The following is a 10,699-nucleotide window of genomic DNA, read 5'->3' on the forward strand; positions in this document are numbered from 1 at the left end:
CAATCTACAAGTATTACTCATAGCAAAAAAGCTCCATAACATGATGATTCCACTACCATGCTTGACAGCTGATATAGTTTTGTTAGGTTTGAAGGCCCCACGTTTACTCCTCTAAACATACTGCTTGTCATTGTGGTCAAACAGCTCGTTTTTTGTTTTGTTTGACAGTAAAATTTAGATTTAGAACTTTTATATAGTTCTAGAAATTTAGAACTTTAGAATTGGAGAAGCTTCTTGGATAAGAGCTAAAACATCTTCAAGAAACTTCAAGAAAAAGTTCAGTCGCTTTCTTTCCAAGCTCCTTAGACTAACGTGACCTAGATGACTGAGAACCTACACAGCCATATCTGACAATAAATCTTTTTTTCTTGAAGACATTTTGCTTATACATGTAGGCAGCTGCTAATATTGGTCGAGCCCAGAGGTGTGGATTTTGGGACAGGGGCTTTTATCTTGGTTAGCACCCTCACAGTCTATGGCTATGTAAAACTCTGTTCACCATGTGACACTGTTGTTTCCGGTTCTTGGCAGGCTTGAGCCTTGGGGGTTCCTCGGTTGTTTCTGAACATCCTAACCAGTTTCCTCTCATCTGAGGTTGTCAGTTTAGGGCTTCCAGACAAGTACAAGTTATTCAGTTGTGACACTTCTGAATAACTTGTACTTGCATACAATTGTTTGAACTGTTGATCTTGGAATCTACAGTTGTTTCCAAATAGCTCCAAGAGACCTTCCCAACTTGTGTAAGTCTACAGTTCTTTTGGTCTTCGCTGAAAGCTTCTGACCACAACTGTATGTCTATAAGAGTTAATAGTAGTAGTAGAATTTTCCTAAACCTTGAATACTTTAGCTTAGATATAATATTAAATCTGAAAGGGAAATCCTGATTCTTGCATCATAATAAAGCAAATTTTTCAGAGACAAATACAAATTTAAAACAGAATAATCGGAGGAATTACAGCAGTAACAAAAATTTATCTTTTTTAGGGTAAACTCAGTGGAGCATCCTGCCTGAACGCCAGTATTTTAAGTCACAGACCAGAAAACTTACCTCACAGAGAAATTAAATTTGTAGCCGTCCTTATTCTGCATGCAAAATGTATGTGTTTTTGTAATTTGTGATCACTCACTTGTGTTTGGACTGGTTGTTATTTTTGCCAAAGCTGCCGAGGCTTTTCCAACAAAGGTTTTGCCTTTGGACTGAGGGCTGTTTAATGAGCACATGCGCTGTCACTAGTTACAGTTTGAGACGCCATATGTTAATACAATGAAAGAGACCCATGTGCACCCTAATATCCAGAACGGGAGAGACAGAATATTTTACTATCAGTCTGGATTTCACTTTGTCCTAGTGAAGATGGAGTGAGTTTGAGTACAGGATATATGAGCAGTTGAGATCGGAGCAGGGCCGGGGCACTCCTTGCTTTCAATCCACAGACGCAGCTGCAGGCATGGGTCAGTGAAGATTCATCTCCTCCCTCTCCCCTTGGAGCTGCAGAGCATGGCCACACAGTCAGGATGACAGAATGCTTGGCCACACAGACTCAAAGGCCACCTGACGAAGGGCCGCATGAAATGATGAAGTGATGGCAAGGAGGGTGTGTGTGTGTGTGTGTGTGTGTGTGTGTGTGTGTATGTGTGTGCTATGAAACTAAGTAGATGGACAATAGATCGCCAAAGATTATAAAAAAGATTAATCAGCATGATATAGTTTTTCAAAGATAAAGATTTGAAAGCTTGTTAGTCTTTAATCTATGTGCTTCGAGGGAACTATCATCCTGCCATTGCGCCATTTCTCAGAAACTTTAGAGGTCCAAGGTTTTTCTTTTCTTTAGGGCTTTGTAGAGAGGGCAGGTATTTGTTCTGGCAGGTATTTTTCTTCTTTCTGGGTGCATGTATGAGAGTTTTTTCTCATGTACTCTCTTGATTTCATTCCTAATTTCTTTGTCTCCTCTCTGTTTCTCAGGTACCTCGTGCTAGAACACGTGTCTGGTGGTGAACTGTTCGACTACTTGGTGAAGAAAGGCAGGTTAACACCTAAAGAGGCCAGGAAATTTTTCAGACAAATCATGTCTGCCTTGGATTTTTGCCACAGTCATTCCATATGGTAAGTGAAATCCTCATGAAAAACCTCCTGTCATAGCTGCTGCTACTGTGGAGGGTGTAAAGGGTTGGATTGCACTTATGGAACAGGAGCTAATAAAGATACTGAGTGAAACAGTCCAATCTTTTTTTTTCATTGATACTCAGCAGTGTTTTTGACATTTGGAAAACAAATATAGTTTTGACATAAATAAAGGAAATTCTCAAATATTCTCAAATATACATTGATAAAATAAATGCTTCAATATTTGAGATGTAAGAAAAAATATTGAATTTAAAATTGTAATAAGATTAGCTGTCCTCTGCATACATACAAATAGGGCTGTAATACAAGAACTTTGTGAAAACCACAGACTAGATGTAATATTTGAGATACTTGGAGTTAAACCCATAAGAGGCACATTCATTATGTGTAATCCATAAAAAACATCAGTTACGTTTAAAAAATGTGTAAAACTATCATACCCAGGAGGCGTAACAAAGTCAATTTGGTTGTCATACAACATTGAACAAATAATGAGTTCCCCAGTAATGACTTCTGGAAAGATGCAGACTTTTCCTAAAGTGAATCTATAATGTAAATTTCAGTCAGTTTATTCAGATCTTTGGAGTGCTGTTTAGTTTTCATACCAATCATTCATTATGGAGATTACAGAATGGGGAAAAAAACCCTTAATATTGCTTATTTTGCAACATGTTTGTGAGTATCGCTGACATGTGGCAAAGAGAATCTCAGACACATATCTGAATCTATATGCATTCTTTTCAAACAAAATCAAAAGGAAATATGAGTTTGTTTATCGTGAAGCAGATAAGCCATGACAAATCAGTGAAAAAGATGTGGTGTTAACTTGAAAAGTTGAAAATATGATTCAGTGAGAAGCAGAAGGGACATTTTTTTCTCAGTAACATGATAAATTAGGCCTGTGCAAAGGTCTCAGATCACTTTTCAGGTGTCTCTATTTATTTCTGCAAACCTGCGAGGTTAGGCAGAGTGAAGGCAAGAGTAGAAACCCTCTTATCAGGAAGGAGGACAAACAGACATACACAAACTGTGGAATAGTAAAAACACATCCTGTGGAAGAATAAACGTCAGAACTGGATGACCGTACCTGCTGTAGTGTGTGTGCTCATTTCTCTTCTTCTTGATATGAAATGTTTTCATAGTGAACCCATCTATATTTTATATTCTGTGTCTTTTGGAACATTATTTTTGCACGACAGTAAACCTGTTCTAAACATAATTTCCATAACATGCTCCAACGTGACACATTTTGTTTGACTTCGGGGGGTAATTTAACTGTTTACCAGCTCATAGGCTAGAGGCAATCATATAGACCTCAGAAGTCAAACATGTCAGCAGGAGACTGATTTAGGAACCTCGTTTGTTTGTATGTGTTTGTTTCTTGCTTTCTATGTGTGTGTGTATATAGGGTGCGTCGTGTGGAGATTATACGTAGTGAACATTTGTTTTCCTAAACAAGGCAGCGTGTTTGTTTCTGTGTTTCAGAGTGTATTCTTTTATTCTGTGTTTTATCAGCGTCTTCTTACATGGCAGAGCACCAGGACCATAGAGCTGAATAATATCAAATGCATTTATTTTTACCTTCTTGAGGAATAAAAACTGGAAATCTCCAGCTACTTGCCAGAAGCTGCAAAAGGAAATTGCAAGATTCAACATATAGACAAAATATAGTCCTACATTCAGCTACTTGAAATTTATAAATACTTTGTGTATTATTTCCTAAATCAAATAACACCTGGGTCTGTTAATGTAAAACAAAAATTAACAGGATGAGTTTAATTACATAATCTAGTAACATAACACACATAACAGTAAATTCACACAAGTGAAAAATGTTAAAAATTCTTAATGACAGGTTAATTTGGTGAGACGTGGAGAATTGGAGAGGGAACCAAAATGCAGGACGTCCGAGGCAGACAGATTACACAAAAAGGGAGCTGCTTATTTAGGCTGAACTAAAAGTCCAAAAAACACAAACGTCTACAAGGAAAAATCAAATGCTATCCATATACTGGCAGGGAACGCACAGGGGATATAACCAGAGAGCTCCACAAAGAACGGCAGGTGAAGAACAGAGTTTATACACACAGAAGGTTGATTAGGGAGGAGACACAGGAAGGTAACAATTAGGAAATCGAGGGAAGACAGACAGGAAGTAAAACTGACATACGTCTTATACCTAAATACTAAAAACTTCAGTGCAATTATGAGACAGGGAAATACAAAGGGATTAGAGGAGACGGAGGGAGGACTAAGACAACAATCTGTACCAGAAAATAAATAATCATCATCATTACCATTGCATTAATAATATAATCTGCAGCATTGATATTGTATTCAGAGGTTTAAACAGTGTGTGTGTGTGTCTTAGAAAGACTAAGTGCAGCAGTTGACAGGAAGTTGCAGAGAGTTGCAGAAGGCTTTGCAGGACTGAAACCGAAAGTTATTCTGAGGAGCAGGTTAGACGAGGCTATTTGAATTACTAGGTTATTCAAATTGTCTGTTATACTTTTATATTCTTTTACTAAGCTCTTAGTAGAGGTTCTTGATTAAAACATTTATTCAACATAGTACATGTAGTTTCAGTTAGGTTATTGTACCTAAGGATGAGCCCCTGTTCTGGTGAAAGGTCAGAAGTGCAACAGGTGAATTGAGAAAGAGCATTTAAGGACAAGACACAGACAGTTAGTAGGTGAGAGGTGATATAGAGGCTGAGTAAGGTCAACACACACACACATTAGTGAGATTTATTTATAGGAAAGAGGTTAGTCATGTCTGGTTGTAACTGCGAGAGTGTCTCTGTAAACGAGGAACCGTTCCTTGTTGTCTCGGCAAGAAAGAGGAACAATTTACTTTAAGACAAGAACAGAAAGGTAGACAGGAAGTACCGGCGATGATGATCTTCTTTTAAACTGTGTTAAAAGTCATTGTGGTTTTGATTTGACGTGTGTATGTATAAAATGTATCTGTGACGCATGAAGGGGCGTCAGTAAATCAAACCCTGATGCTATAAAAATCTGTTTATGCTTTGATTAAGTCGAAGATCGATTGCTGTCTGCGTACAGGGTGTCTTCCCACATGTGCATTCATTAAAATCATTGTTTGACCAAGATCTTCTGGACCATGGTGGTTTGTACTCTCCTTCCTCAATTTTTGAACCTTAACACCAGTCAGCTAGAAAGTCAAAAAAAGAGAGAATGGAAAAGGAGAAAAAGAGAATAGCCACACCATAAACCAGAATGCAAAACTCAGAGAGCAGCCTAAAACATAATACAAAAGGACAAATGGGAAGGAAAATAGTACAAAAATACAAGGGAGCAAATCCCTCTATTCACTCTTTAAGTGAGTAGAATTCAAAAGTTATGAGAACAAAACTCAAAACAAAACTGTGGCAAAAGACCATCACATTTATATTATTAAATTATTGATACACTGTGTACCTGAGGCCAATCATGAAGTACAGTAAACAAACCTACTGCTACACAACAGAACTAAAAGATAATAGTTTGTTTTAGTAAATGTGCTGATTGTTTTCACGAGTTAAAAATTCCTGCATATTTATCTACCTGCATATTTGCCAAAGTATGCATATAAAAGTTCTTTGGAACAAGAGTATTCACTCTGCTTTTGTTGTTTGTGTCAACTGAGTCAACGTGGTGAGTCAGATTTCACTTCAGCAAAATTAATGTTTGAATAAACAGTAAAGCGTAGCTAAGGCGCTGTACACAACGTAGGGCAAAGACTAGATCAGGGTCCGTGTTTACTTGCAGAAGTAACAATCAAAATGTGCTCATTATCCAGCACATTATGATTTTGTTTTCTTGCTGATCACACTGTGATAGTCATCACTGGCAAGGGCTTGAGATTTAAACTAGGAGATCATCATAAAACCCTAGCGTAGCCATGGCCAGGCCATGGCCATTGCATTTTTCATTGGCACTATAACTGTTTCCAGTTATAGCCAGTCAACTCATGATGATAATGTATGCCCATCATAACTTTTGTGCCAAGGCTATGTGGCTGAAAGTGCTACAAAGAGACACAGAGGCTTTTCTATTTCTCCGTGCACAGTAGAGTATTATACTGATGAAAGAGACGACTCTAAGCCAGTGAAAAACAGCATTCAGTACTCCTTTTAACCTGGAGCGTAGTTGTGAATGGCTCCAATGTAGATTAGTATAATGTTGCACAGTTAATTAAGAGGAAAAATTAAGGTAATTTGTCATGGAATTATACAGTGCAATTCTTATGATTAGATATTATTTGTATTTTACTGCATAGTTTATAAACGACCCTCTTCCAGTATGGCTGTTGTTATTTACTTATTTGTTTGTTTTTTTTAAATGAGAGCTCTTGTGCACAAGCTGCTGCTTTCTTCAGACTAACTTTACACTTGAACTATCTTTAGATGATGCAGTCACCTTTATTTTATTGTCTGAACCATCAAATGATGCTGATACATTTAAACTGGAACACTTGGAGGGGTGAACCCTCCCCCCACAATATAATTGTTGCACAAGCAAAAATAGAACAAAACTGTTCCACCTTAGGAAGGAATAAAAATTAGAAGTCTTTTATCATTCCATGTAAATACATTTCTGATAATGGCTGTGAGAACAGATTAGATCAATTAAAAGGAAGCATCTGGAGCTGATGTTAAGTGCATGCACAAAGATAGATTATCAGAGCTGGGCAGTTTTACCTCTTCGTCCCTGTTTTACTTTGTTGCTGTCTCACTGTCTTAGCTCCTCAAATCCCCTCACTAACACTCTCAGAAAATGATTCCTTGTAAATCTGTCATGAGGAGGATTATTTGGGAGTGTTGCTACACTGACTCGCCCTCCTCCCAACCTCAATTAGGGCCAAACAGACAGGCAGACGCAGCCCTTCTCACCTCCCTTCCATTCTCACTAGTGAGATCCCAGCATCCCCTCAATAAAAAAGTGTTTCTGCAATCATTCCTTCCATTTTGACTTGTCTGCACAGGAGACCTACGCAGGCCATTGAAGTGCCCCTTTTTTCTCTGTGACTCACCGTGCAGAGTGGGGGTAAACACATGCTCCTCAACCTTTCTTTTCTCTCATTTTTACTTCTTCACATTTCCTCATGCTTCCGTTTTCCACCCACGTCTTATCCCCAAATAAGATCTCTTCAGCTTGATGGATGTAAGGCTTGAAATAAATGAAATAATGTAGGGGAAAATGGGGGTTTATGACTCAGTGTTTTCTCTCCCTGATTCAGATTAGTCTCTGATTCAGAGTAGTCTTTTTTTTTTTTTTTTAGGGAGAGAAGGGGACAAAGTGAAGCACACGGGGATAGCTGCCAAGGGAGATGAGGCAAAGATAGGTACAGCTGGGGTAAAAACCGATGTGCGAAAATAATCTTCATTGGAAGAAATGCATAATAGATGCTGCAGCAGTGAGAGAAAAGCATAAATATAGATCTAGTGTCAAACTAGCTTCCTATTCCCCCTTTCCTTCTCATTAAGACATGCCTTGTATTTGTTATTTGAAGTCTTCTGAAGTGAGATGTGCAAACCTGTGACTCACACAGAGACGGACTGGCAGACTGGTTAGAGCACAGATCAGAGCACAGCGCGCCTATGATAATATGACATTTTACTGATCTTTGTAAAAAATTTGTCTTTCACTTGCTCCTGTAGGGACATCAGAGGTCAACTAGAGAGCAGCACTTCTAGAGTTGCAGTTTGTTGCTCAAGGTCACAGTAACAGTGTAACAATGTTTCAAAAATGTCATACAATTTTTCAGAAATGTACTTCTTCATTTAACTTACGAGTCACAGTAACATGATTCTGTCAGTCTTCAACAACACATATTAATGCATTTAATTGTAGTGTCATAATTGGATGCACTTTTTTAAATTACAGTTTAGCTTTCTATGATGAACCCAGTTCACAATGTCTCTATTCTTATATTCGCAGCTTTATCTGCATGGACACATTCAAAGCTGTCTACAGATGAGAATAAAAGACTATTTCACCCTAACCAAAGTAGTCTTTCCACCTGTGGGAACTCTAACCCTTTCACCAAGGAAGCTTCCGTTTATGTGCTCACACATATTAACGCAGTCTTTCCTTTTCCTATTCCTGATAATATGATGTGCACATTATTGCTGCCACCTACATGACAAACAAATGCTTGGTCCAGAAGTCACATTAAACCCACGCAGTAGCATAATCCCGCATATCATCCACATCCACCTTTTTCCCTCACTTTGTCTCTCCCACACTTTGTCATTAGCCGCTGCATATCTCCCTTCCGGAGGGAGAACCAACCACATGCATGAATGGAGATGTATTTGGAGCACATATCTCAAGCCCCGCTGATAACATAGTGACATAGTGGAAAAACAGTGGTAGATATATGGACTGTTAATTATTGCTCCAATTCATTTGTGAAGTATAGAATAGGTCATTCTGAAAGAGCATCCATGCCCAATGCCCTCTTGCAGTAAAACAAATGCATCTGTTCCACAATTCAGAAGACTGATTCCTTTAACAGTGTTCCACTGCTTCCACGGTTTCATGAAGTATGTCTTGGTAGTTTTTGCAGACTCAGTGTGAAGACAAACAAAGACAAAAATGATCACATACCTCGATAAGCTCTCATCAGTGCACAAACATGCATGGCTCATGCACGATTTTACACCATTTGAAGCCTGGCTGGCTTTTACTTATGTTAATTAATTAATTATGTTCAACAAGTAGGGCCATCAATATCGTAATTTCTTTGCTGTTTTGTGGGTTTGCCGATATTTGTTGGAGAGCTGTCCATGATGATAGTCTGGCTGCCTGCTTACCTGCCTGTAGAAAGCCTGTGCCATATAGCCTATCATTACAGCTGATGGCTCCTACAAACACAGACCTTTTTTTTTCTCTTTCTCTTCTTGTCTTTGTATTTGTCTGATATTTTCTTCTCCTGCAGTGCCACTTACTGTTGAAGTGTAACTTTGTGAGAGGAGAGAAATTGATGTTGAGAGGAGGTGAAATGGAAAAATGGAAATGGGATGGGTGAAATGGTTATGGAAAATCAAGCAGGAAGAAGGAAAATGAAAGTAGTGGGTTGGTTTATGGTCCTCGATTTAGGGGGAATGGGCTAGTGGTAGTGAGGGGATGATTGTTCAAAGAAAGGTAAAATAAATTAGGCTGTGAAATAGGAAAACAAAATAAGATCAAGTGCAGGAAAACAAAAACAACAGTTTAAAGACATGACATGCTGTTAGATGACCAGATAAGAGATGATGTTGAAGCCTCCCGAGCAGTCGAATTTCGTACAAGGCATGGATAAACACTTTAAAGGAATTTTACACTTGCATGGCACCATGGATTAGATGGCTGGTGTTACTCTAGGTTTTTAAATATCTATGCCACTCTTTCACTCCACTGCTTTTCTGGCAGCTTGTCTGTTTATTCTGCCTTGAAGGTCCGTTGCTCATCCTATCATCCCTAGTCAAACTCCTCTGGATTAAGAGCAAACGCTGAGTTGCACACATAGATTTGGCACAACAAGCAAACAGTTTGTTTATTGCTGTTCTGGCTGTCATTGTAATCCCACTTTTAGTAACTAGATTATATGCAACAATGCATTAATGCCCCTTTGTTGCTCAAACCCCCCCCATAGGCCTAAATAGAACTGGAGGAGATGACACAACGGGTGCACTGGGAGACGTTCACAGGCAGGTCTTGCTTCTTGATACTGATCCAGTTTAAATGCAAGTCTTGTGACAGGTAATTACTTAAATGTGTACGTCATCTGTGTAAAGATTTTGGCAGCTGCCCAAGTGAACTTTTTAATGTCACTCAAATAGAAGATCAAATGAGTCTTAAAGCAATGTGTGGGCTTCAAATCTGGCACTCAAATGTATGTATCATGTGGACTTTTACTTTAAAATTATGTCAACATTTCTTCAGTCCTTGTATTTCTGTCCTGATTGACAGTTTTGAAAGCATGTGAAAATGGTTCATGACAAAAAAAAATATTTTCAAACAGTATTCAAATCATATGAAATGCACTGTGTTCAGCTGAGAAATGTGGACAACACTGTAATATATATGCAGTGGGGGGGAAATAACTGTCTGATCCCCTGCAGAATTTGGAAGTTTGCTCACTTACAAAGAAATGACCACGCTCTCATTTATACTGTAGTTTAATTTTAATGGAGAGAGAGAACGTCAACCAAAAATCCAGAAAAACACATGTAAATTGATTTACCTTAAGTGAAATAAGCATTTGATCCCCAATCGTAACACGACGTTTCTTGTTCGCCTGATTTTTACCCACTCCTCTTTACAGAAACTCTCTAAATCCTTTAGGTTTCTTGGCTATGCATACTTAGCAGCTTAAAAGTTCAGCTCCCTCAACAGAGTTTCTGTAGGACTGAGGTCTGGAGACTGGTGAGGTCGCTCCCTTAACGTGCTTCTTCTTTAGCTACTTTTTTGTTGGCTCGGCGGCAATGTTCCCTCTAATTTTTCATGTGTCTGAGCGAACATACAAACTCCCTGAGCGATCCCTTGGACCACTGTGAGCAACATTAGACGTGTGCACTGTGGTCAC

General features: G+C 38.6%; 1 protein-coding gene across 5 annotated transcripts in view; it reads left to right on the forward strand.

Annotated features, from left to right (window-relative positions):
• Positions 1-10,699, forward strand: part of brsk2a (BR serine/threonine kinase 2a) — a 170,256-nt gene that overhangs the window by 115,226 nt on the left and 44,331 nt on the right. For all 5 annotated transcript variants that reach the window (XM_005737691.2, XM_005737688.2, XM_005737692.1 and 2 more), the window contains one exon: positions 1,964-2,104. In XM_005737691.2, coding sequence (XP_005737748.1) covers positions 1,964-2,104 — 141 coding nt within the window. The remainder of the gene's footprint in view (positions 1-1,963; positions 2,105-10,699) is intronic.

This window comes from Pundamilia nyererei, unplaced genomic scaffold (assembly GCF_000239375.1).
Source record: "Pundamilia nyererei isolate P.nyererei 1_Seehausen unplaced genomic scaffold, PunNye1.0 scaffold00078, whole genome shotgun sequence".
NCBI classification, from domain to species: Eukaryota; Metazoa; Chordata; class Actinopteri; order Cichliformes; family Cichlidae; genus Pundamilia; species Pundamilia nyererei.